Source organism: Urocitellus parryii, chromosome 9 (assembly GCF_045843805.1).
Source record: "Urocitellus parryii isolate mUroPar1 chromosome 9, mUroPar1.hap1, whole genome shotgun sequence".
NCBI lineage: Eukaryota > Metazoa > Chordata > Mammalia > Rodentia > Sciuridae > Urocitellus > Urocitellus parryii.
In genome coordinates, this window is record NC_135539.1 from 19,145,997 (window position 1) to 19,173,245 (window position 27,249).

At 55.4% G+C, this 27,249-nt stretch overlaps 1 protein-coding gene across 1 annotated transcript in view; it reads left to right on the forward strand.

The window, feature by feature from the left end:
* Positions 1-245: 245 nt before the first annotated feature.
* Positions 246-27,249, forward strand: part of Il21r (interleukin 21 receptor) — a 29,530-nt gene continuing 2,526 nt past the window's right edge. The window contains exons 1-7 of the mRNA XM_026392154.2: positions 246-457; positions 19,100-19,163; positions 21,998-22,100; positions 22,766-22,965; positions 25,714-25,868; positions 26,440-26,617; positions 27,042-27,147. Of these exons, the coding sequence (XP_026247939.2) occupies positions 19,115-19,163; positions 21,998-22,100; positions 22,766-22,965; positions 25,714-25,868; positions 26,440-26,617; positions 27,042-27,147 (791 nt within the window). The 5' untranslated portion in view covers positions 246-457; positions 19,100-19,114. The remainder of the gene's footprint in view (positions 458-19,099; positions 19,164-21,997; positions 22,101-22,765; positions 22,966-25,713; positions 25,869-26,439; positions 26,618-27,041; positions 27,148-27,249) is intronic.

Genomic DNA, 27,249 nt, shown 5'->3' on the forward strand with positions numbered 1-27,249 from the left:
CGGGGGCGGGGCGGCCGGGCCACATCCTCCTCCGCCCGCCGCCGGCGACAGGGATGGCAGCCGCCCGCCGCCGCCTCGCACAGACCCACGGGCGTCGCTCCGCCGGGTGGCCGAGGGCCCCGCGCCCGGGCACCCGCCTGCTTCTCTCGGGCTGCGCCTGAGGCTGTCCCCGGGCCTCGTCCACCCCGGGCGGCCAGCGGGTCCCTGCCCCGCGCTCCTGTCGCCTGCTCCCGGCCCTGCCTGCGTCCCACCCGCCCAGAGCCCCGCCGTCCCTCGGCCTGGGTGACCCGTGCGGTGGCCGACGAGGGGCAGGGTGTGGATCGCCACCCGGCTGGACCCTGCCCTCCTCTCTCACCTCGTCTCCCGTCCTCCGCGGAGGCCAGCTGCCTCCACCCGGGAGGCCACCCGATCGCGGGGACCACGGAATGGGTTTCTGAGGAAGACACTGCAGGAGCAGGTAACTAGGTCCTGTCGCTGTCCCCGGGCAGGACAACTTCTCCCCCAGGAGGACCTGCCTCAGTGCCCAACAGGAGGGCTCCGAGCCTGTGGGCAGGTGGCGCCTGGGGACACGGAGTCACAGAAGCTTCATGCCAGTGGGCAGAGTGGGGCTGGAGTCCCCGCTTGGCCCGGCTCCGGATGACTGGAGGTCTTTGATGTGGCTCTGCAGGGAGCTCAGGCCCGAGGCAGGGGCATGGCTGAGATGACCGTCTATAGAAACCAGCCTCCAAGAATCAGGGGCTCCACGGCCTGGGTCCTGGGCATCGTGCCAGGCCACAGTGGGCACAGGGGCCGAAACTGCAGCCTCCCAGGCCGCTCTGGCGGGCAGAGACATCAGCCAGGGCGTCCGTGTTTTGTCACCTGTATTTTATCTCATCCTTCAAAACCCGGCTGGGCGCCCATTTCACAGGAAATGAAACCTGGAGACGGAGGACGATTTTCCTTTGGGCCTCAACTAGGATACGGCAGGTGGGCAGTCAAACCAGGTGACCCCGCGGCCCTCTCCTGGTCTTTATCATGAAGCCTGGGGGTGGGTCAGATGATAAGAGGCCGCTCCTCTTGTGTGTGGAGGAGGGGGAGTGAGGAGCTGAGTGACCCGGTGGAGAGCCACAGGGGAGCCAGGTGTGGCGAACGGACTCAGGACACTCAGGAGGGGTGGCAGTTTCTGCCCAGCAGGAGCCCCGAGGCTGCTCCTGGGACAGCTGTGGCTCCCTTGGGGGTTGAGAGCACGTGGTGACTGGGGAAAACCTGGCCGGAGAGTCTGGCCATGTGCCTTCCCAGGCTGGTGAGCTCAGGCAGATCTCCGCTTGGTCTCGCCTCGTGTCCTCGTGTTTGTCACATGTGTAACACGGGGACAGGGGGGGCTGTCTGTCAGGACTCAAGGTCATAACAAAGTGACCTTTGAGAGAGGGAGTTTGTACCATGAGCCATGGGGGGAGGAGCTGGACCCCACGAGTGGCAGAGGGTGTGGGGACGTCCCCGACACAGCAGCCCTGCCTGCCTGGCCCTCCCAGGACCTCCCACAACCCTCAGGGGACCCAGCCCATTTCACAGATGGTGAGACTGAGGCCCCGGGTTCACTGTGACCAGGAAATACCCAGCTCAGAGTACACGACGGCAAGGTCACCACCCGTGGGACAGGGTGACAGGAAAAGAAGATTCACGTCACAGGGCACCTTCTGAGAAGGGCCACCCCCATCAGGACCGCTGGGCATCCATTCCAGGGGAGTGGCCGTGGCCAGGTGGGGACCCTGGTCCTGCGGGAGCCTGGCCTGCCCCGCCTGGGGGTGTCGGGGTCTTTGTCGGCCCCACAGAGGGGGCTCAGGAGAGCACGACCCAGGCTGAGCCTGAGCCCACGGCTCCCGCCTCCCCAGCCAGGTCGGCCCGAGTCCCCAGGAGGAGAGAGGGAGGGCGGGCCACCGCCTTGGGGTGACCAGGGGAGGGGACGTGGCAGGGCCGGGCTGGGGAGTCCTGCAGGAGAGGAGAGCAGCCTCGGGAGGCTGAGCGGGGTCCCTGTGGTCACTGGGGGCGCTGGGCTGACTCACGGGGACGCGGCTGACCGTGATTTTGGAATCAGACGGAACCGGGTTCAAATCCCAGCTCTCCCACTTAGTGCTCGTGGGACCTGAGTGTCCCTGTGACCTCTCTGAACCCCAGTTGCTTGTCTGTGATGGGAGGAAATGTCTGTAAGGACAAGAATCGGGGCACCCCGCTCAGGTGGGTCGTGAGAATTTGTTCGGAGGGTTTTTATTGAGCACGTACTATGGGGTCAGATACCTGCCCGGGTCCTGGGCTTGGTAACACAGACAGCCAAAGCCAGCGGAGCCCACAGGCTCTGATGAGGAGCAGGTGCTTAGGACCAGCAGGTTTTACTCTTTTGAGGGAGGGGGCAGAGGGGTCCTGGGGATGGAACCCAGAGGTGCTTTACCACTGAGCCACATCCCCAGGCCTTTTTAATTTTTTTTTTTTCTTTTAGGCAGGTCTCACGACATTGTGTAGGGTCAGACTTAGTTGCTGAGGCTGGCCTCGAACTTGCGATCCTCCTGCCTCAGCCTCCTGAGTCACTGGGTGGTTTTACTTTGATACTATCGATGATAATCTCTGCGGCTGTTACCTGCCGTAGTCTGACATGCTCTGAGTTCCACAATGGCAGCTCTTTTGGTGATGGTGCCCCCACTGCACAGATGGGGAAGCTGAGGCCCAGAGAGGGGGGAGGGGTTTCTACGGCCACCCGGGGAGCCATCTTGCGTCTGGGGACTCACACCTTCCTGAGGAAGAGGGTCCTTCTGCTCCACGTCCCCTTCCCCACGGGCTCTCCAGGGCCCCGAAACCGGGGGCGGGGGGGGGGGGGAGTGGGAGGAGCACCCTCCCCCACGGCTCCTGGGTGCCACCACCCCCACTCCCTGTCCTGGCCCTCTGCCAAAGGGACTTTTCACGACAGCTCAAACGAGAGAGAGTGCTGAGTGAACTTGGAACTTCTGAGACAACCTGAGAATATTCCCCAGGTCGCAGCAGGGGCCCTCAATGGGGACCAGGCTGCTGGTCCCTGCAGCCCTCAAGAAGGGTCCAGCCACCCCAATGGTCCCCAGGGAGGCAGGTGCACCAGCCCTTCCTGGCTGTGTGACCACAGCAGAGGCTCTGGGCCTCTCTGGGCTTCAGTTTCCTCATCTGCCAAGCGGCTGCCGGCTCTCTCCAGGGTGAATTGGCGACACCCAGTCTCCTGCCTGGTTACTGCCCAGGAGCACCTGGTCCTGCCCTGGTTGGCCAGGGATGGAGGGGCAGTTGCTCGCGGGCCCCGCCTTCCTGCCTCCAGGCCCCAGCAGCTGCGGTTGAGAGCATCCTGCAGCCGCCTCACGCCTCCCCGGGGCTGCAGGGCCGCCGGAGCTGGGAGAGGGCGCAGCCTGGGCGCGGAGGCTTCTGGGACGCAGGACTCAGGCAGGGGAGGGTGCGGCCCGGGGTGCGCGCCAGCTCCTGGGCCAGGGGGGTGCAGCAGGTGCTCAGGGGGAGGCCGGGAGGCTGCAGGGGGAGGCCCCCCCCCCCTGCACCGAGCGCTCCGGGCGAGGCCCTTGCACACCAGTCCCCAGAGGGCATGACCCAGCCGGCCAACGCCACGGGCACCCCCCGGGCTCCCCGCTCCATTAGACAGATGGGAGGCCGAGGCCCAGGAGAGCCTGAGAGGGGGACGAGGCCCATCCTGGGTTTGCAGCAGAGGCCCCTTTCTGGCCCAGGGCCGCCTGAGACTCTGCTCAGGTGAGAGCTTGCAGGTGAGCCCGGCCGTCCGCGCCCTCCTCCGGAAGCTCCTGGTCGCAGACTCCGGGAGCTGAGGGAGGAGAGAGGGTGACTCTGGGGACAGGGACGAGGCTGAGGTGGAAACTGCGACTTCTCGCCTCGCTTCCTTGAATCCCTTCTCCATCTTTCGTCTCTGCTGGCGGAGCCCGGGCTCCATTCCAGACCCCGCGCCATGCACGAGGAAAATACTGCGGGAACAGAGAGGTCAACCACCCAACCTCTGGGCGCTTGGGCTTCAGCCCAGAGACGTCCACTAAACTGAGCCTCAGATGACTAGGAAGGAGATCCACAGGGATGTGTGGGCTGGGGACTGCAGAGAAGATCCACTTCTGACAGAGGCGTCACTGAATTTGAAATATGAGGATGGAAATGCAAGCTGGGGGCAAAGCGTCCTCAGCAGAGGGAGTGGTGCGTGCAAAGGTCCTGAGGTGAGGGGAAAGGTGGAGCATTGGAGATTTTATCCTCCTCAAGTACATAAGATCCACAGGGCACTGAATTTAAGGCGGGGATGCTGAGAAGGAAACACCCCGGCTCTGGGCTTTGGCGGAGGGGTGCACTCCAGAGGAAGGGGCGACTCTCACTCCGTGGGGGGCCAGAGATCAACAGAGGAGGCGACATCTGGACTGAATTTGGAGGACGGCATGGGAGGCTGCCGGGCCCAGCAGAGCCGAGGGTTCTGTGGCCGAGAGGGCACAGGCCAGGTGTCAGCACCAGGTGAGCCGCGAGCTGACCAAGCTGGTGGCACCTGGTGCGCAGCGGGTGGAGGGGACAGAAAGGTGGAGCCAGGCTGGAACCGAGCAGGCCCAGGGCAGGTCACAAGAGGCCCTGGAAGACCCAGCGGACCTCGCCGCCTGGGTTCTGGGTTCCCTCTCGGGAAGTCCCGAAGTGACACTTCTGCTTCCAGCCACTGTCGCCCGGGTTTACGGCCCCTCTGGGGAGTCCCTCCCCCGCCTCCTGGTTTCTTCTTGGTTCCTTTGGGAAACGGGACATTTTACTTTTCACCCCCACCCCTTTCACTTTCCACCCTGCGGCCCCCACCTGGGCCACACGGATTGACTGACGCCAGGAACTGCCTGCCCCTCCCGCCGCCGGGGAGAGCGGGAGACGCGGGAAGCGGTTCCTTCCAGGTTGGGAAGCGCACGGAGGAGCCTGGGGAGCGCAGAGGACCACCTGCCCGCGCAGGCGCAGAGGGCTCCAGGGCTCTATCCGCCAGCCCTGGCACAGGGAGCGGAACGTGGAGGACACGGAGTGACAATGCACTCCCTCCAGATGGTTTTTAGCACTTGAAATATATGTCTATGAATCGGAAAAGATTCCTAAATGTGCATATATGTGATGCCATGTATAGACTTCTCTTGTTCCAATTTTGTTTCTTTTACATTTTCTTATTGGAAAAAAAAATTTTGTCTCATTTAAAAAAAAATTTTTTTTAAATTTCTTAGTTGTCAGTGGACAATTTTTATTTTCATTTATTTCTTTATATGCAGTGCTGAGGATCGAACCCAGTGCCTCACACCTGCTAGGAGAGCGCTCTACCCTTGAGCCACAACCCAGCCCTGGAAATCTGGATGAACAAAAATCCTTCCTTTTAACTAAACTTATCAGTCTTTTCCTTGATGCCAGGAGCTTTCTGCTCTGGGTTCACTAAAACACGATGTTTCCTTCTAGATGATTTTGTTGTGTTTTAGTTTCACATTTGGGTCTACAGTGTATCTGGAATTTGTTTTTACTATGGTGTGAGGGGGGGAGTCCAGGTTTCTGTTTTCCATATGAACATTCAGATAATATGTCAGGGTGTTTTAATGTTCTTTCCCTACTGCTTTCATTTTTTTGCCACTAGAGATTAAACTCAGGGGCCCTTATCCACTGAGCCACATCCCCAGCCTATTTTACTTTTTATTTTGAGACAGAGTCTTGCTATGTCGCTTATGGTATTGCTAAGTTGCTGATCCTCCCACCTCAGCCTCCCAAACTGCTGGGATTACCAGGATGCACCATCTTGCCCAGCTTCCCCACAGCTTTTTAATGGTGTCTTTTCTGAGAATCAAGTGGTCATCTATGAATCTGTTTTTAGAGGTTTTTTTTTGTTTTTGTTTCCACTGGCCAGTTTGGTTTTCCTTGCAACAATGCTATATTTTGTTAATCACTGATTTCTAAGTCTCGACATGCTTCTTTTAAAATTGTCCAAGCTATTTTCAACTCTTTGCATTTCCATATCAATTTTAGAATGATTTTGTGAATTTTCACCAAAGAAAATCCCGCGGGAGACTTTTTTTTTTTTTTTGGAGCCTTGAGATTTTATTGAAACTTTAGTTCAACTCTGCAAGAACAGACATCTTCCGTCTTTAAATCTTCCAATCCATGAACATAGTATGCACCTCCGCTTCTCTCTATGTCCTTCAATTTATCTGAGTGACATTTTGTAGGTTTCTGTGTAGAAGTCTTGCCTATCTTTAACGATAGTCATTCCTGGGTATTTAGTTTTTAATGTTAATGTCAATTGTGTATCTTTAAAATTTCATCTGTTCTTGGTGTACAAAATATAATGATTTATTTCCACATTTTATAACTTATTAACATATATTTCAAGCTGGGATTCCAGATGTATGAGGGAATACTTAAAAAAAAAAACCCAAACATGGCTTACTTCAGCTGGCCACCCGGTGAAGGGGCTTTGTTATTGTCGTTGGGTGATTGTTGGGTTGTTTTGCTTTGTCTTTGTTTTGATTTTTTTTGGGGGGTGGATAGGTTCTCACTCTATTGCCCAATCTGGCCTCCACCTCCTAGTATCAAGTGGTCCTCCTGCCTCAGCCTCCTGAGCAGCTAGTGGATGTCATGGCAACTGGCCATGATGGAAGGCTCTTGCCTTGACTTTTGTAAGTTTTCCCTCATCTTCCTCTGCTAATCCTGTGAGAGAAGTTATGATGGTCCAAAGAGGAGTGTCCCAGACTTGGAATTCATTCATAAGGAAGATATTTTTTTTGCCCTCGGCTATTTCCAGGTGTGCAGCCCTGTTGACTGTACATATTATGAACAACAGATGGTATTCATCTTGCAGGAGTGAAACTCTACAGCCACCAAGAAACAGCTCCCCATTCTCCCTCCCTCTCGTTTCTGGCAACTGCCCGTCTACATTCTGTTTCTCTGAGTTTGATTTCTCTAAGTACATCCATGAGAGTGGAATCCTGTGATCTTTGTCTTGTGGTTGGCTTATTTCACCCCACACACTGCCCCCGGTTTTCACCCACGAGTAGCATATTTCCTGCTTTTTAAGAGCTGAATAATATTCCATGGTTGGTATTATACAGCCCATTTTCTCGACTCATTTATCTTGTCAATGAATTTAGATCGCTTACGTGGCTTGACTATGGTAAATGTTTCTTTGAGATGCCACTTTTCCTTCTTCTGACTATGTACCTGGCATTTCTACCTTTAATTTTCAAAATATTAACAGAAAAGTGCAGAATTGTTGTTCTAATTTCTCTTCATTCTTACCAGTGTTTGTCATTTCCCTTTTCCGCCCCTAATAATGGCCATCCTAACAAGTGGGAAGTAATATCTTGTTGTGGTTTTGATCTGCATTTCTCTGATAAGTAGTGAGTTCGAGCATCTTCTCATACGCTTATTACACATTTTTTCTATTTCTTTGGAAAAATGTTTATTCACTTTTTAAATAATAATAATAATAATAAATTATTATTATTATTATTTGGTACAGGGGATTGAACCGAGGGACACTTAACCACTGAGCTACATCCCCAGCCCTTTTTAAAAAATATTTTTATGTAGAGACAGGATTTCGCTAAGTTGCTTGGAGCCTTGCTAAGTCACTGAGGCTGGCCTTGAACTTTCGATCCACCTGCCTCAGCCTCCTAGTCACTGGGATTATAGGAATGCACCATTGTACCTTTCTATTCATGGAAAAGAAAAAGAAACAGTGGGATTTTGTAGGGATTGCTTTGAACCCAAAATTTGCTTTAGGTAGTATTGACCGATTAACAATACTAAGTCTTCAATCCATGAAGATGGGATGTCTTTCTATCAATTTGTGTCTAATTTCTTTTAACAATGTTGTGTACCAGTCTTTCTCCTCCTTGGTTAACTTGATTCCTAAGCATTGTATTCTTTTTTTTTTTTTTTTTGATGCTATTGTAAATGGGATTGTTTTCTGAATCACCTTTTTGGATTATTCATTGTTTGTATATAGAAATGCAAGTCGTATTTGAGTGCGTGTTCTGTATTCTTCAACTTTGCTGAATTCATTTCATAGTTCTTAAGTGTTTGTAGAATTTTTAGGGTTCCTGATCTTAGAGGAAAAGATTTCAGTCTCTCAACATTGAGTATGTTAACCATTTCTCATTTGTGGAGTTTTTGAAAAATCATTATTAAAAGGCATTGAATCTTGTTAAATGCTTCTTCTGCATCGGTTGAGATGAACATATGATTTTTGTCCTTTATTCTGTTAATGCAGTATGTGATATTTATTGATCTTCAAAAATTGAACCATCCTTGAATTCCGGGAATAAATCCCGCTGCTTCCTGGTGTTTAGTTCTTTTCATGTACTGTGGAATTTGGTTGGCTAGGTTTTGTTGAGGATTTTGCATAAATATTCAGCAGGGTCATTGGTCTGTAGTTTTCTTGATCTTTCTGGCTTTGGTGTTGAAGTCTCATAAAATGAATTTGGAAGTGTTTCCTCCTTTCGATTTTTGGAAAGAGTTTGACAGGAATTGGTGTTAATCCTTCTTTAAATATTTGGTAGGATTTTCTTGTGAAGCCATCAGATTCTACATTTTTCCTTATTGAGAATTTTTTGATTACTGACTAGTTTCTTTACCACTTACAGGTCTTTTCAGACATTCTGTTTTTTCATGATTCTGTCTTGGTACGTCATAGGTTCTAGGAATTTGTCAGTTTCTTCAAAACAGTTTACCCCATCTGTTGGCATATAATCAGAGTATTCTCCTGTACCCTCTTTTATTTCTGTGACACTGGTTGTAACGTCTCCTCTTTCATTTCCAATTTTAGTACTTGAGCCTTCTCTCTTCTTTGTCTAAGAGTTTGTCAATTTTGCTGATCTACAAAAATTCAATAAACTTTTTATATTGATCTCATCTTTAGTTTCCTTGATTATGAATTATTATTCTAATAGTTCATCTGTTGGGTATCTTGGATATTTCTAGGTGCCATTTAAATACTTACCTTTCCCTTTATCAATTTGTTTCTCTTTCTCATCTTGTGTTGATGTGGGCCTCTGATACAAGACATTCTTGATTTTTTTTTTCCTACTGTCAGGGAGAAAATATTCAATATTTCTCAACTGAGGATGCTGTTAGCTATGCATGTTGTGTGTGTGTGTGTGTGTGTGAGAGAGAGAGAGAGAGAGACCTTTATCAAATTACAGGATCATATTCCTATTCAGAGGAATTATATTTTCTGGCAGGTTTTAGAAATCATAAAAAGGGTTTGCAATTCATTAAATGTTTCCTGAATACATTTAATGATCAGATAAAATATCTTCTTTATTCGGTTAATGTTGTAAAATAGATTACTGATTTTTAAATGTCAAACTAATCTTAAATTCCTGAAACAAACCAATGGGATACTGATATGGTGTTTTTGTCTATATCACTAGATTTGTCAGTATTTTGTTGAGGATCTTTGCATTTTAGGTATGATAAGGATTGACCTATCATTTCACTTTCTTTTAGTGTCAACTTTTGTTACCAAAGTTGTTTTTAATTCCAACATTTGGTTCATTCACCCTTAAGGAATGTACTACTATGTTTGGGATGAAGCCTACCATCTTGCTATTTATCTTATTTTATTTTTTTTTATTTGATCGATTCTCCTTTTTCTCCTTTGTCCACTTTTTTTTTTTTGAATAGTTAACTTTAAAATCATTGCTCTATGTTCTTTTTAGTTCTTTATTTCTTTGATAATTCTTTTTGTGGTTATCTTACAGAGTAGAACATGCATACTTAATTTTTTAAAAGACCTACCTCAAATCAGTACTTTATTTTTTCCATTTTGATATAAATATAGAAGCGTGAAATAGATCTTATTTTAGTTAGGACCCCATTCTTTTAACATTTAATTGGTTTTTATTTTTTAAATACACGACCGCGGAATGCATCACAATTCTTATCACACATATAGAGCACAGTTTTTCCTGTCTCTGTTTGTATATAAAGTATGTTGACACCAATTCGTGTCTTCATCCCTGTACTTTGGATGATGATGTCCCTCACATTCCACCGTCCTTGCTCACCCCCTGTCCGCTCCCTTCCCCCCCACCCCTCTGCCCTATCTATTCGGATTCCATTCTTGTGGATGGATTCTGCACCTAATTTAAACTTTCAGACATCGTCTTAGTATTTTAGCAATCAATATTTATTTTTACTTAACAATTCTCTCAGTTGCTTGTCCGTCTGTCCTTCAGTACCCTGACTCCAATCAGGAGTCATTTTCTTTTAGCTAAAAAATCTCATTCTGGTCCTTCTTTTGGTTCAGGTCCACCAATGACAAGTTCTCTATTCTGCTGGTTTTGGTCTCTTTCGACGGAATAAATCTTACTTTTGGAAACACTTGTCGTTGAAGATACACTTCACAGACTTTAAAACCCACCAGACAATTAGGCAGACAGTTCAGCGGCTGCATCTGTCTTCCAAGCTGGGTGGCCGTCCCAAGTCCCAAACAGCTCACCCCTCGGGAAGGAGCCCCCAGGTCCCCACAGCCTCGGCCCCTGGGACCCTCCTGCTGCCTCCGTGCATATGCCCCTGGGTGACATTCCTGTAGATGTGGCCTTGCGTCTGACTTCTTCAGCATGCATTTTCCAGGTTTTCGTGGTGAAGCGGCACCGGTGACCCTGTGCCTAGTGACGGCTCCATGACCTTCCCCTGAACGAATGTCCCACGTTGTTGGTTGGGGCTGACAGACATTTCGGTGCCTCCCACGTGGCCACTGTGAACACTGCTGTGACCGTCCGTGTCCAGGGCTTTAGGGTGGTCTTCTTCCACGTGGCTCTGGTCCCTTTCACTAATACCTGGAGGTGACGCTGCTCGGTCCCCTGGTCACCCTGTGTGTGGCTTCACCGTTTCCACGCCGGACAGCCACGTCCAGGCTTCCCATTGCTCCAGCTCCCCGCTGGCTTTTGACAGCGACAGCGGGAGGCGGAGTGGAATGTCACTGTGCCTTTGTGACTCATGGGGATCAGCCGCTTTTCATGTGTTTATTTGTGTTTCTTTGGGAAAAAAAAAAAAAGATCTCTTCAAATCTCTTGCCCATTTTTAAATTGGATTCTGTGTCTTCTGGAGTCTGGTCTCACCTCTTCTGAGCACCAGGCCCTTGGCACCCCAGGCCCTTGGCACCCCAGGCCCTTGGCACCCCAGGCCCTTGGCACCGGAGGCCTTTCACCCGGGTCCTCCGCAGATTCTTCTCACCACCCGCCCTGTCTTGTCACTTTCTTTTTTAATATTTATTTTTTAGTTGTAGATGGACACAGTGTCTTTATTTTATTTATTTATTCTTATGTGGTGCTGAGGATCAGCCCCAGCCCCCACTTTCTTAATATCATTTTTAAAGCACAAACATTTTGAATTCTGATTTAGTTCAGTCTATCTATTTTTCTTCATTTGTGCTTTTGGTGTCAAATTTAAGAAATACTCCTGCCCGCTACCAGGACATGAAGATTGACACCTGTGTTTTATTTTAAGACTTTAGTAATAACTTTACCTTTTACATATGGATCTTTTATCCATTTTGAGTTGATTTTTTTAGTTCTATGTTAATATCCAGCTTCAGCAGCACCCTGTGCTTTAAAGACTTATTTTTTATTTTTAGTTTTGGGGGGCACCAGGAATTGAACTCAGGAGCACTCGACCCCCGAGCCCCATCCCCAGCCCTATTTTATATTTTACTTAGAGACAGGGTCTCCCTGAGTTGCCTAGGGCCTTGCTTGTGCTGAGGCTGGCCATGAACTCGCCATCCTCCTGCCTCAGCCTCCCTGAGCCACTGGGATGACAGATGTGCACCACCGCGCCCGGCTAAAGACTATTCTTTTAACCATTGTCTTAGTACCTTGTTAAAATCAATTGAACCTGTCATCAGACTTAGGAGGCTGAGGCTGGAGGATCGAAAGATGGAGGCTAGACTCAGTCACTTTGCAAGGCCCTGTCTCAAAATAAAAAATAAAAAGGGCTGGGGATATTGCTCAGTGGTTAATCGGTCCTGGATTCAATACCCAGTACTCCACCCCCCCACCCCCCATAAAAAAAAAAACAAACAAAAAAACAAAGCATGGACTTATTTCTAGACTCAATTCAATTTCTTTGATCTGTACCTGTGTCTCTGTGTCCATCGCTCTGGGCTGATTGGTAGAGCTTTGTAGTAGCTTTGAAATTGGGAAGTATGAATCCTCCACCTGGGTTCTTTTTAAAGATGTTTTTGACTAGTTTGGGCCCTTCCATGTATGGATTTTAGGATCAGCTTGTCAATCAAGCTGGCATTTTTACAGGGATTACTTTGAATCTGTAGATCATTTTGGAGAGTCATCTTAGTAATATTCTTCCAATCCAGGAATGCAGGGTGTCCTCCACTTATTTAAGCTCTCTGTAGTCTCTTTCAACAATGCTTGTCATTTTTAGTGTACAAGACTCACTCTATAAGCTAATTAACCATGTACGAGTGGTACCAATAAATTTTGTCAAACTGACTCCTATTGTCATTCCTTTTTGATATTTAAATAAAATTATTTTCTTAATTTTATTTCAGATTCTTCATTGACAGTGTATATAAAATATAATTGATTTTTGTATACTGCATATACAACCCTGATAACTTCATTTATTACCTTGAATAGGTGAGTGTGCGTGGATGTGTGGATTCCTTTAGATTTTGTATGGATAAGACCATATTAATTCTGGCTGCGGAGGTGCACACCTGTCATCCCAGTGGCTCGGGAGGCTGAGGCAGGAGGATCTCGAGTTCAAAGCCAGCCTCAGCAACAGCGAGGCCCTAAGCAACTCAGGGAGACCCTGTCTCTAACTAAAATACACAATAGGGCTGGGGATGGGGCTCAGTGGTCAAGTGCCCCTGAGTTCAATCCCTGGTACCCCCCCCAAAAAAAAAAAGGAAAAAAGAAAATTCAGTGATAGTCTTATTTCTTCTTTGAAGGCAAAATGTCTTTTTTCCTTGTAGTACTTCTACTATAGCTTTGGTTTTAATTTTTTAAAAAGTTTTTCTGTGATGTGTCTCGATGTGGTTTTCTTTGTATTTATCTTTTTGGGGATTTGTAGAGCTTTGTGGAATCTGTGATTGATGACTTCTGTTAGTCGGGGAGTTTAACGAGTATCTGCATCTCATTTCTGCTTTTCTCTCTCCTTCTTAACTCTGGTCACACATGTGCTCGACCCTTACCTGATGTCTCCTCTGTCTCTTTTGCTCTTTTCTGGATTTTTGAACTTTTTTCTCTGAATAATTCAATATGGGTATTTCCTATTGATCTGCCTTCCATTTCACAAATCCATTTCTTCAGGACTTACAAATTTCAGTTGTTGTCTCTTTCATTTCTAGGATTCCTACTCTTTTTTTTTAATTTTTTTGGTACCAGGGATTCCTTCTCTCTCGATTCCCTGTTTCGGGTAGAGTTCTTGAGCACACTCATCAAGGCTGTTTGGAATCACATTTGATAATGTCATTTTTCCGAGTCACCTGTATGCTGATTTCTATTGTCTCTCTTTCCTCTTGTCTATCCTTTGATACTGTTTCCTTCCTAGTTTGTCTTGTAGTTTTAGTTCCATGTTGGACATTGTGTCTGAAACATATAGAGGCTCTGGCTGGGCCCGGTGGTGCGTGCCTATGAGATCCCAGCAACTCAGGAGGCTGAGGCAGGAGGATCACAAATTCAAGGCCAGCTTGGGCGATTTAGGGAGGCTTGGTCTCAAAATACAAAGTAATAGGGCTCAGGGTGTGGCTCTGTGGTAGAGACCCCTGCGTTCCATCCCTAGGATAGAAAGAGGGGGCGGGGGGGGGGGAGAGAGAGAGAGAGAGAGAGAGAGAGAGAGAGAGAGAGAGAGAGATGGATGTAGATACTGGTGCAGATGCTGGCTTTGGATGAAGCTCCCTTTTTCCAGATGTATTCCATCTTCTTGCAGCAGACGTGAGCGGCTCCTGATTCTCCCTGACCCCAGGCTCAGCCCTCTCTGACCCACTGGGTGCTCACCAGGCCCTGGTTCTCTCCTTGGGCTCTGAGCCCTGATTCTTGCCTCCGTGTTGTGGAATCGCCAAGAACTCTCCTTAGTTCTGTAGCTCATCAGGAGATTCATTGATGCTGGATTTCTCGACGTGCTTCTCATTTCCAACGATTTGAGGGGAACTGGCAAAATCTCAATGACTTTTCCTTTTCCCAAGTACCGAATAACGTGGTTGGTGGCTCATGTAGCATTTCCCCCGCTTAGAGGCTGTTCTCAGGAGAACACGAGTCCGTCACAGCCTCTCGCCATGCGTGATTTTACAAAACCGAGATTCGTTTCCATTTTAAATGTGGTGAGAGAGTTTTGGGTTTTTTTTTTTTAATACTTATTTTTTAATTTATTTTTGGTACTGGGGATTGAACCCAGGGGCAATTCACCACTGAGCCACATCCCCCAACCCTTTTTATGTTTTATTTTAGACAGGGTCTCGCGAAGTTGCTCAGGACCTTGACAAGTTGCTGAGGCTGGCCTCCAACTTGGGGTCCTCCTGTCTCAGCCTCCCAAGCTGCTGAATTACAGGAATTTACAATGGCACCCAGCCTGTGAGATAGTTTGGACATGTAAAAGGGTGTAAATAGTCATATAACCAACACCCAGTGTACTTTCACCCAGTTTTACCAAACTGTTGAGACCCCTTTTCTACACTATTCAGATTTGACATTTGTCACCTCCGTGGGTCCTTCCTGCCTTTGGGACACCTGTGTGTTTGCTTCAACTATCGTCTCATGTGGTCTGAAGCGGGCACCGTGGCGGGTGGCGCCTGGGTTCTGTCTCTCCCTGTTTTCTTTGTGAGTCACAAGCTCCGCGTCGTGTGTCCTGGCAAATGACTCACTGTCCCACGGAGCCATGATGTCACCCTGTATTGTTTCCATTCTCCTGGTGGCGAACGTCTGGGTCGCCCCTCACTTGTCCCTCTTAGAAGCCAGGCTGCCGTGGACCCTTCTTGGACGCACAGGGAGAGGGTGAAGGGAGGACACTGGCCCGCGTCCCCGGGTCCCACGGACGACCTTCTGCGTCCCAGGAGGATGGGTGTTAGTAGTAGATATCAGTCTGCGTCCCACAGGTCGCGGCGGGAGTTCCCGTTAGGGCCCACCCTCGCTCCACGTGACGTGGGTTGAGCTTTGACTTCTTTGCCAATCTGATAAAGTCCAATGGTTTGTCACTGTGGCTTTCATTTGCATTTCTGAGCTGATGGGAAAGTTAAGCACTGCACCTTCTCCTCCGCAGCTCCGACTCCAGCCTGGCCTCCCACCCCCGAGCCTCTCTGCTGTCCCAGAATGTCCCAAAACTTGGCCAAAATCATGTCCCCGCCCCGGAGGCTGCTGGGTGAACCCTTCTGCACGGCTCCTCCTGCGGGGTGCAGCCTGTGCTCACAAGAAACCGGCAGCAGAGATCCGTGGCCCCCCATTTTATACAAGAGAAAACAGAATCAGAGGGGTTAGGTGACTTGCCCAGGGACACACAGCCGGGAGGCTGTAGACTCCAATTCAGGGACTCTTCTCTCTCCTGGAGGAGGCCGTGGAGGTGGGCGCCCAGGGAGGCCACGGGGGGAGGCTCAGGACACTCTGGGCTGCTTTCTGGAGTGGCCTGGTTCACATGGGGAGAAGTCACCGCGGCCCTCAGGAGTCGGCTTGAGTGGGAAGACGCCTAAAGGGCTGGATGCGGGGCCGAGAGGGAGGTGGCGCTGGGGGGCGGCCATCTGGGCAGGGCCTCTGCCTTCTCCGCTCACCCCCTGGGCAGAAGCCAGAAGCTGGACCCGGCCATTTGGTTCTGCAAAACCTCAAACACGTAGCTCTTCCTCCCGCTTTTACACAGGGACAAGCTGAATCCCTGCTCTGGGGAGCCCTGGGCCGGTCACAGGCGTCCCCAAGGCTCCACGCTGTCCTGCTTTCCGGCCGAGCTGTCACTCTCCGCTGTGTCCCTGTTTACTTTAGGGGACACTTGGGGGCACTCTCCCTGACCCCAGGACCAGGCGCTGCGTGGCTGTCCCAGGGAGGAGACGTCCCCACCACCCAGGCCCCTCAGAGGCAGCGCTGGGGGCAGACGGGCAGGCGGCGCGGAGGGTGCGACTCGGCCAGCGGGCACCACGCCTGCCCGGGCATCCTGGTCATCTGCAGGGTTTTCTTTGGGGACATGTTGATTGGAGTAAAAACTGGGGGAAGGGGAGGAGAAATAGCAAGCAGATAAGAGCCCCAGGGAAGGTGCGAGTGGCAGAGTTCTGGAACATTCCGGCATGGCATCGGGAGGGAGAAGGTGGGCCGTGGGAGCTGGGGCTGGAGGACAGGAGAGGGACAGTGCCAGGGGGAGAGGACTCGGCCGTGCACAGGGGCGTGATGGGGCCCCGGGTGCTGGGAGGAGTGCGGCCTCCAGAGCAGGAGGGAGGAGGGATCCGGGCCCTGGAGGAGCTTCTCGCTGCTCACAGCACTAGGATCAGAGGCCACGTTCAGAGGCTGGGAGCAGAGGCCAGGAGCAGAGGCCAGGGTTGCTCCCGTCTCCAAGATGGTAACTGAGGACCAGGGGAAGGATTTTGCTCCGCGATCCTCAAATCTGGGCCCTCTTCTCTCTCCCTCTCTGTCAGATGTCCTTGGTGGTAAGCAACAGAAACAGCCCTTGACACAGCTGACCAAAGCAGGGGCTTTGGGGCTCATGTCAATGAATGGTCCAGATGCGGCCGTCAGGTACGGCTGGATCCAGGTCCTCTAAGCTGCCGTGGGGACTCTGGGTCTGTGCTTTCCAGTAATTTCATCCTTTCCAGGCAGGCCTTAGGAGGTGACCAAGATGGCTGCGAGTTTCTAGCAGGTACCCCCAAACGTCCCCCTGCTGGAGTTTTAGGGAAAATTCCCAGGACTGTGTCAATGGTGTTGCCTGGTTTTAGGTCCATCCCTGATCCAGCCGCTGTGGCCGGGGGCCCTCGGTGACAAGTGGAGCCCTGGGATTGGCCAGGCCTGGGTCAGGTGCCCACTCTGTGCTGCGAAGGTGGGCTCCAGTTTATGGGGCACCTCATGACAAGGGCCACACAGCCAGTGGGCGCCTTGACACCCCAGGAGTCGGGCTTGTGCAGAGCTAAGGCGAGGAGTTTGGAAGCTGAGCCCTGATCCTTAGAAAGGAGACTTTTTCCTGTGGCTGAGATGAAGCCATTTGGCAGGGACCCGGACAGGGATATTCTTGTGCTGCGGTCGGGATCGGAGCTGTGGACTTGCTAGTGGGAGAGCAGCCGAGGACGCTCCTGTTCAATTTGGAACAACAGTGTCTTAGTTCACTTTCTGCTGCTATAACAAAACACCTGAGGTTGGGTCTTTTTTTTTTAAATACTGGGGATTGAACTCCGAGGTGCTTAACCACTGAGCCCCATCCCCAGCCCTTTTTATATTTTATTTAGAGTCAGGGTCTCGCTAAAGGAATGTTAGAAATGTTAGGCTGGCTTTGAACTTGCGATCCCCCCGCCTCAGCCTCTCGAGCTGCTGGGATGACAGGCGTGGGCCACCGTGCCTGACAGTTGTGGTCATTTTTAGTGACTAGGATTTGGCTCGTGGTGCTGGAGGCGGGGAGTCTGAGAGTGAGGTTCTGGCATCTGCTTAGCCTCTGGGGAGAGCCTCATGCCCTCATGTGATCCTAGGACCCCTCAAAGCCCCCCGCCAAGTAGCATCCAGCAACAGGGGACTTTGGGGATAAGGTCCCAGCACTTGAACTTCGGGGGACGTGGTCTGAGTCTCAGCACAAGGCTTGGAGACGGAGTCCGTCCTCACATTCCCTTATGGTGACAGCACCGCGGTTCATCTTAAAGCCTGTTATAAAAAGCACACGAACACGGATGTGATCTAATAGGATGAAGTCGCACTTTGATTTTTAGGTGGATCCATTTAAGAAGATATCGACAGTGAACAGTATCTCTCTGTGAGCCTGAGGCCAAAATTTTGAAAGGGAGGAATTTTGGAAACTTTTGGCGGGATCCTTCTGGGAGTTTCCGTTTCTGATGCTCCGAGTTTTACAGGGATCTCGGCCGAGTCTTTATGTGTCCGAGGGCACTGTCAAGAGTTTTCTGCCATCGACCTCCCTAAATGCTCACGAATCCCTGGAAGTCTCCACTTTATGAGGCTCAGAGAGGGCGAGGGGCTGTCCTGTGGGCACACAGCAGGTGCTCTGAAAGTTTCTGGCTGCACAGTGTCCCCCAGGACGGCCCCCTTGTTGACTTTGTTAGAAAAAAGTCCACACAGGGCTGTCGCCGGGGCCAGAGCAGGGTCTGGGGGACTCCAACCAGGAACTGCTATCGGGGGGTCAGACAGTGTCTGAGGAGAGCAGTGCCTGGGATGGGACCCCGGGGTCACCTCTCTGGGCTCCAGGTCCAGCTGTGTCCCTTCGACAGGGGCTGGTTGGGTTGGCGCTCCTGAGCCTGGGTCCACTGGCCGCTGGTGCTCCCCAGCAGAGCTGGCCGCTTTAACAGGCAAAGTTCTAGAAGAGCCTCGTCCCCAGCCCGAGGGTCACTCCCTGCCGCGGCCAGACAAGCTGTCGGGTCTCCATCTCGGCAGGATCGGGGCCCGGGCGGCCCTTCCTTGTTGGGACTGACTGTCTTGGTGCGCCCCGCGGTGGGCTGACCTGGGCTGTGGGACGGGGTAAGAAGCCTCATTCTCCGGTGGCCTCCCCTGTGTGTGGGGTAGCCGTCCCCTGGGGGGCTGCCTTGGATTCCTACTTAGAGAGAAGCTAATTTCCGGGGCCACTGTGGGCACCGGGGAGAGGACTCAGGTGGGCAGAGAAGTGCCCGCCCCTTTAATGCCACCTGCGCCTTTAATGCCACTCTTGCCACATCCGTGGGCCTGGCAGGGACAGAGGAAGAGCCAGTGTCCCCCCCTCGAGGTATCCTTTCCTGTGCTAAGAGCGAGAAGAGGGAGCTGGGCGGGGGCTGCGGGAGGAGTGACCTTGGCTAAGGGCAGGAGGCCGGGGCCAGCCTCCTCGGAGCCCTCAGACCCCGCAGGACCCTGCCCAGGCGGGCCCGGGGAGGCCGGGGGTTGAGGCCCGGGGTTGAGGCCCGCCTACCCGCCCAGCTCCCCTCCGTGGTGTCTTGCAGGCCCCTGGACGCAGCATGCCCCCAGGCTGGGCGGTGCCCGTGCTCCTGCTGGTGCTGCAGGGGGGTAAGTAGCTGCCCCCTGTCGGGGGGTGGCAGGGTACCCCCTCCTCCCACACAGTCCAGCTGGGGCTGCGCTGGCCAAGGGAGCTCCTGGACACGGCTAGAGGCCGTCGGGACCCAGAGCCGATGGCCTCCGTCCACTTGCGACTCCTCCCCCTAGGCCAGCCCCCAACCCCCGAGGGGCGGAAGTCCTGCCTTCTGTCTAACCTCTGTCTCTCCTTATGTAACAACTTTGCCTGGAGAGCCAGGCGAGCGGGGCTGGGCAGGAGTCCCGCTGCGGGGCTGCGGAGGCCAGGGGAACTCTGCCCGGCTCTGCTGACTCAGAAGCGCTGCTCTGGGTTTTACCCAAAGACCCAGCGCCTCAAATAGCTCCTCAGGAAACAGATGTCGGCCTTGGTTTTCCTTTCCAGTGGCCAGCACCCCTGGCCAGTTTGGGCCCCCTGTCCTGGCGCCACCCCAGGGGAGCAAGCAACAGGCCCCTGCCACGTGCTCAGCCTTGAACTTCACCTCCGACATCCCCCTGCCGCCCGGGAGACCCGGGCATGGAGGCTGGGGGTGAACAGGGTTGAGGGTCAGGCCACGCAGCCGGACAGCGGCAGGGCAGAGATGGGCGCCTGGCTCTCCTGGGCTGGGTTGTGCTGCCAAACAAAAGATAAGGCCGACATTGACTTCCCACAGTCCTGGAGGCCGGGAGTCCAAGGTCAAGGTCAAGGTCTTGACTTCCAAGATGGCGCCCTTCATGCTGGGTCCTCACCGGTGGAAGGGACGGAGGGGCTAACGGGCAAATGCTGGCTCCCTCCTGCCCTTTGGTAGAATTGCCAAGGGTGGCCCCAGCTCCTAACCCCGTAGCCGTTTATCGGGTGTCCAAGGACAGGCCACATGTGCCTCCCTAAGACAGAACGAGCCCCTTGGTGGAGTGGCCTGGGGAACTGTGGTGGGAAGAGTTCTGAGGCCACTCTGGGGAGGGAGCCCAACCCATGAGCAATGTCTGCCCCTCCGGTCAAAGTGAAAACCCTGCCCAGTGTGGTTTACCTCCCCTGGTGGGAACTGAGCAGCACAGACCAGGGCACCAGAGATGCAGTCTAGCCTGGACCCAGAGGTGCTGTCTAGCCTGAGACCCAGAGAAACTATCTAGCCTGAGACCCAGAGGTGCTGTGTCTAGCCTGGGACCCAGAGGTGTGGTCTAGCCTGGGATGCAGAGGTGCTGTGTAGCCTGGGACCCAGAGGTGAGGTCTAGCCTGGGACCCAGAGGTGCTGTCCAGCCTGGGACCCAGAGGTGAGGTCTAGCCTGGGACCCAGAGGTGCTGTCCAGCCTGGGACCCAGAGGTGAGGTCTAGCCTGGGACCCAGAGATGAGGTCTAGCCTAGGACCCAGAGGGGCTGTCTAGCCTGGGACCCAGAGGTGCTGTTTAGCCTGGGACCCAGAGGTGCTGTCTAGCCTGAGACCCAGAGGAGCTATCTAGCCTGGGACCCAGAGGTGCTGTTTAGCCTGGGACCCAGAGGTGCTGTCTAGCCTGAGACCCAGAGGAGCTATCTAGCCTGGGACCCAGAGGTGAGGTCTAGTCTGCGACCCAGAGGTGCTGTCCAGCCTGGGACCCAGAGGTGAGGTCTAGTCTGGACCCAGAGGGGCTGTCTAGCCTGGGACCCAGAGGTGCTGTTTAGCCTGGGACCCAGAGGTGAGGTCTAGCCTGGGACCCAGAGGTGAGGTCTAGTCTGGACCCAGAGGTGCTGTGTAGCCTGGGACCCAGAGGTGAGGTCTAGCCTGGGACCCAGAGGTGAGGTCTAGTCTGGACCCAGAGGTGCTGTGTAGCCTGGGACTCAGAGGTGCTGTCTAGCCTGGGACCCAGAGGTGAGGTCTAGCCTGGGACCCAGAGGGGCTGTCTAGCCTGGGACCCAGAGGTGCTGTCTAGCCTGGGACCCAGAGGTGAGGTCTAGCCTGGGACCCAGAGGTGAGGTCTAGCCTGGGACCCAGAGGTGCTGTCCAGCCTGGGACCCAGAGGTGAGGTCTAGCCTGGGAGCCTGTGTCCTCACTCCACAGTGGGGGTGGGGTGTGTGGAAGGAAGGACCTTTCTCTGACCAGGAGGGGTCGGTCTATGCCCCCACCTCCAGGGTCCTCATTAGTGGCCTGGGGAAGCAGCTTCAGCACTTGTGGGGAGGACGCGTTGGCAGTGATGTCCCATCATACAGACCAGAGACCATGGGGCTTCTCTCGTGGACTCGTCAGCGTTTCTGTCCTGAGGGCACCTGGGTGCCTGGATGCGAGGGTGCTAGGGTCTTTGCTGGGCGGGTGTTGAATCTCCAGCCAGATCTGCTGGGACCGCCTGGCCCTGCTGCTGTGTCCCCGGGCAGCGGGAGGACACAGATCTCTGTGCCGAGGTCCAGGTGCTCTGGGTCTCCTACTCCTGGGAGCAGGGCCACGTCACCCAGGGGCCACGTCCTGTGGGCTCCGCGGCTGTCAGGCTGAGGTCCCCTCCTGGCGGGGACTTCGAGGCTTCCTGCAAGGCTCTGGTGACTTCCTGAGGTCCTGACCCTCCTGCGGGATGACAGGGTCTGTGCTGGCTCAGCCCACCCTGCATCTGGGGCCCAGGACCTGAGTGGCCTGTCCTACAGGAGGGACAGTGACCAGGGGCCAGACACAGGTGCTAAGAGGGGACACAGCTACTTCACGTCAGGAGAGCCGAGTCACCACGCCAGCCTCAGAACGTGGGCACTAACCAGGAATCCCCGGTGACACGGATCCCTGGGTCCCCGGGTCCCCATGCTCACCCCGGCCCTGGGGCTGCCCCACCTCATCCTCCAGCCGCCAGCCGCCCCTCAGCCCGTGTCCCCGACCCTGCAGGCTGGGGCTGCCGGGATCTCGTGTGCTACTCCGACTACCTGGAGACCGTCACCTGCGTCCTGGAGACATGGAGCCTCCACCCCGGCACGCTCACTCTCACCTGGTAAGTGGCCCTGGGGACGCTGCTCAGGGCTCCTGCAGGGCTGGGCTGGACTGGACCGAGGAGACCAGACCCTGCTCAGCAGGTAGGTCCGCGATGGCCAGAGCAGCGACCGCGTCCTGGGGGCCACTAGCCATCTCACTCCAAGAAAGACCCCGCGAGCTGGGAGCCAAGCGCCCACCTTGCAGATGGTCCCAGAGGACGGTCATGTTCAGACGCTGAGCACGTGGGTGGGGATGTAACTCTGGTGAACTCCTACGCATCCCTCGGAACCCATTGCCTCTGCCCAGTGGGAGTTAAAACACCAGATCCCTCCCAATCCCACCCGACCAGCTTCCCCAGAAGCCCACCCAGGGCAGGGGGTGAGGCTTGAAGATGCCCTTCGTCCCGGACACAGGCCTCCCTGGGTATCTGGTCCCCTCCCACGGGACTGCATTCCAGTGCCGGGTGGACAGGGGCAGATTTAGATTGATCCAAACGAGAGTGGCCAGATTTCTAAGATGGGCCCCCAATGGGGCGTGTGCTGCGGGTCCCCTGGGGGTGCGCAAGCCCAGCCTGGACACAGCCCCCCAGGGCTGGGGTGGGGAGCCTCCCCGGGAGCTCGGGCACCTGGCCCTGAGCGCTGGGCCCCAGGCCTCCAGCCATGACCGGCCACTGTCTCCTCGAAGGCAAGACCAGTACGGAGAACTGGGGGACGAGGTCACCTCCTGCAGCCTCCACAGATCCGGCCACAATGCCACCCACGCCAAGTACACATGCCACATGGACGTGTTCCACTTCATGCCCGATGACGTCTTCAGCGTCAACGTGACAGATCCGACCGGCAACTCCTCCCGGGAGTGCGGCAGCTTCGTCCTGGCTGACAGCAGTGAGTGTCCGGCCTGGGGGGGGACCAGGTGACAGCAGTGAGTGCCCCGCCTGGTGGGGACCAGGTGACAGCAGTGAGTGTCCAGCCTGGTGGGGACCAGGTGACAGCAGTGAGCGCCCGGCCCTGGTGGGGACCAGGTGACAGCAGTGAGCGCCCGGCCCTGGTGGGGACCAGGTGACAGCAGTGAGCGCCCGGCCCTGGTGGGGACCAGGTGACAGCAGTGAGCGCCCGGCCCTGGTGGGGACCAGGTGACAGCAGTGAGCGCCCGGCCCTGGTGGGGACCAGGTGACAGCAGTGAGCGCCCGGCCCTGGTGGGGACCAGGTGACAGCAGTGAGCGCCCGGCCCTGGTGGGGACCAGGTGACAGCAGTGAGCGCCCGGCCCTGGTGGGGACCAGGTGACAGCAGTGAGTGCCTGGCCTGGTGGGGACCAGGGGAACTGGGCCCACGCTCCCGCCCGGAGCCGCTGTCCGCTCCATTGGAAAGGGCCTGTCCTGGGCCCCACCAAGGTCCTGCCCTGTCACTAGGGGGAGGGGTTGTGCGAGGCTTGGGCCTCGGCTGACCCCACAGGTGCCTGGAGGTTTGGGAAGAGCTGGGCCAGGACCCGGGACTCCCGGCTTTGGTCCTGGCTGGGCCCTGCCCGTCCCGTGGGTGTGACTCTGGACAAGGTGTGGGTCACCTGGGGCTGCTCCCCCTGAGCAGAGAGAAGGCCCTTCCCCCGCCAGCCCGCGGGGTGCTGTCCCCACAGAGGCCAGCGGGGGTCCCCGTCCCACCTGGCTCCTCCCCTTCCTGGGGCCAGAGCAGGAGGGCTGTTGTGTCCTGTGTCCCCAAGCCCAGGGCCGGGCAGCCCAGGGCCAGGCAGGGACAGAGAAGGGTCTGGAAGGCAACCTGGACTTGTGTGTGTGACCATGTCCCCGAGTGTCTGGGTTCACGCTCCGGGTCGGGTGGCCCTGTGTGCGGTTCACCACAGAGGGCGGGAGCCAGGCTTTGCACACCCACACACACTCACAGGCTCCGCTCGCGCCCACACAGACCCGTGACACACCCTCGACACACCCACCCCGTCCCCCCAAGCCCCGGCCTAGGAGGCAGGGACACTGTCACACGCCCACGCCCACACGACCTCACACTCACACACCCACTGACACACCCGCACCAGCACACACGTGCACACTCACAGGGAGAGGCGAGGTCCCGGCGCCCCGGCTGGCCCATCCCCCGCAGCCCCGGGAGCAGAGGGGGGGTCAGGGGGCCGGGTGGCCGGGAGGTGGCCACTGCCCCTTGCTGAGTGGCTCCAGGTTTGCAGTCTCTCGGGGTCTGAGGCCAGCGGGGCCCAGGGGCAGGAGGTGACTTCCTGCCTCCCCTCCCGGCCTCCTCCCTCCTCCTGGGGCTGGCCCCCCCTGCGCTGAGCCCCTCAGGACCCCAGACCCACCAGCATCCTGGGCAGCGCAGGGCCATTCCAGCCACCTGGTCCCTCCCTGGACTGAACCTCAGCACTCAGCGCAGGTCACTCGCCCAGGACCGGTCCCCAGCCACCCTGGGGAGGGGAAGAGTATGGGGACGTCTCTGTGTGCCCAGCAAGGAAGCGCCCCGCCCCCCCAGGGCGCTTCAGACCTGAGCAGGCTGCAGTCCCTTTTTGGAAGCCCTCAAAGGGCCATTTGTGCATGTGACACATATTCATGGAGGGTCGCTGTGCCCCAGGCCTGTCCTAGGAGCTGGGGCTCAGATGGGGCCAGGAGGACAGGCCTTGGCCCCAGGGACCCGGCGCCGAGCGACGGTGGCCTTTGGAGGTGCAGAGCTGGGGCAGGGGAGGGCTGCGGCTTCAGAGGCCGACAGCTGGTCACCTGGTCCCCCGCAGTCAGCACCTTCTGCTGTTCAGCCTGGTCCCCAGGACAGTGAGGCCCCAGGGAGGGAAACTAGTTCCTTTACGCAGGGCAGGACTGTAAGGCCGGGTCCTGACCAAGTTCATCAGGCAAATTGGGATGGAGAAGAGGGGAACAGCTCTGGCCTTCACCCGGGCGCAGAGGGCATCGAGCCAAGCTCACAGGGCCCCTGTGGGGTCAGTCTGCCCAGCACAGAGCAGCAGGGCAGCTCCAGGCTGAGGAGCCGTCGTCATTGTCCTGCGGGCCGTGCGCACACCTGTGATCCCAGTGAGTCAGGAGGCTGAGGCAGGAGGATTGCAAGTTGGAGGCCAGCCTCAGCAACTGAGTGAGCCCCTAAGCAATGTAGGGAGGCCCTGACTCCAAATAAAACCTGGAAAGGGCTGGGGACGCGGCTCAGGGGTTGAGCGCCCCAGGTTCAGTCCCCGGTACCCCAAGGTAAACAAAAACAAACAAAACCGGAGTGATTTCACCTGACGGTCTAGATTCCCAGGCTTCACGGCGTCTTGTTTGGTTTCGTTCCTGGAAATACTTAGACAATCCTGGTGTGTGCTCCTCCGCCTGGCCACCCTGCGCCCGGGTCCTGGCTGTCCCTTCTAAGTCCCAGAACAGCCCTTTCTGCTCCATCACCTCACACCTGTGTCCCCACTTCGGCTGACACCTGCCCGTGGCCGAGGCTGTACCCCACGCCTGGTCTGAGCAGCGGAGACCTAGTGGCGGGGAGGGCTGTGCCCAGAGTCACTGGGCTGGCTGACCCTGGCCTTGCCGGCGGTGGCCAGGGGGAGGGCGGGGACTTCTGGAGGTCCCCAGATTGTTCCAGGCTGCAGCTAAGTCCCACCCTGCGTCATCTTTCTGGGTGTCTCCCCTCAGTCAAGCCGGCTCCTCCTTTCAACGTGACGGTCACCTTCTCGGGACACTACAACGTCTCCTGGTGCTCTGACTACGAGGAGCCTGAATTCTACGCGCTGAGGGGCAGGATGCAGTATGAGCTGCAGTACAGGAACCGCGAGGACCCCTGGGCTCGGGTGAGGACCCCGTGGGCAGCCCGGCTTGGGGAGGGAGCAGCCAGGTGTGAGCCGGGGAGTGTGAGTGACAGGTGAGCTCTGCAGCCCCAGGCACCACTGAGTCCTCCCTGGTGGGGGGAGACCCCCTCCCCGCCTCCCTCTCTGACCCTGCTTCCTCCCCTCCCTCCCCAGGTCCCACCCATGCAACCCTAGTAGAGGAGGTTTCGGAAACTTCCGGAACCTTCTGGAACCTTCTGGAACCTTCTGGAAGCTTCCCACTTTGCTGAGAAGAGCCATAGTTGGAGAGTCCCAGACATATCCGAGGGCGGGCCCAGGGTTAGAGAGCCAACTGTTCCTATGTGGAGGCTTCACGGGTGTCCTGCTCCGGAGAGTTCCGGGGAAGAGCAGAGTTAGGGAGTCCGCCAGCCAAGGCCCAGGCCCTGCTGAGAGCGGCCAGCTTGGGCCGGAGCCTGATTCCTGTTGCAGGAGAGGGGACCCCAGCCCCCTCCGGGGGGCTGCTGAAAGGCGGTTCTGCGAGGGGCAGGGGCTGGCCCCCCGGGAACCCTGACCGGAGCGTCCTTTCTGCCCGCAGAGCCCCGTGACCAAGCTGGTGTCAGTGGACTCGAGGAGCGTGTCCCTCCTGCCCTTGGAGTTCCGCCAGGGCTCCAGCTACGAGCTGCAGGTGCGGGCGGGGCCCCAGCTGGGCTCCTCCTTCCGGGGGACCTGGAGTGAGTGGAGCAACCCCGTCGTCTTTCAGACCCCGCCGGAGGGTAGGTGTGACCCCGGAGTGGACGTCCCCTCCCGGTACCAGCTCTGGTCCCGGGTCCTCGTCCAGCAGGGCTGGGAGGCGTCCACTCTGTTGTTCACCCCCAGACGGAGCCGCTGCTTGCCAGGCCCCAGGACGGGTGCCAGCCGCTGCTTCTGGGGGCACATTTGACCCTGGAGTGAGGAGCGCGAGCCCCGTTCAGCAAGTTAGGAACGAAGGCTCGGGGGGAAGCTCTGGGGGTTCGGTCTAGGGAATGGAACCCAGGGGACATGGACCACCGAGCCACATCCCAGCCCTTCTTAGATTTCATTTTGAGACAGGGCCTCGCTAAGTTGCTGAGGCTGGCTTTGGCCTTGCGATCCTCCTGTCTCGGCCTCCGAGCCGCTGGGATGACAGGTGGAGATGGAGTCGTTTGCCTTCCTTTGCAGAGTCCAGGGGAGGCTGGGGGCCCCCCCAGATGCTGCTGCTGCTCCTGCTGGTCATCTTGGGCCCCGTCCTTGTCTTCCTGGGCCTGAAGGTCCACCTGCCTTGGAGGTGAGGCTGGGGTCCTCAGCAGGGAAGGGGGATGGGCCATGGCCCCTCCGAGCAAGACCCTCCCGGGGCTGGGGGACGGGCCTGTCACCATGATGGTGATGC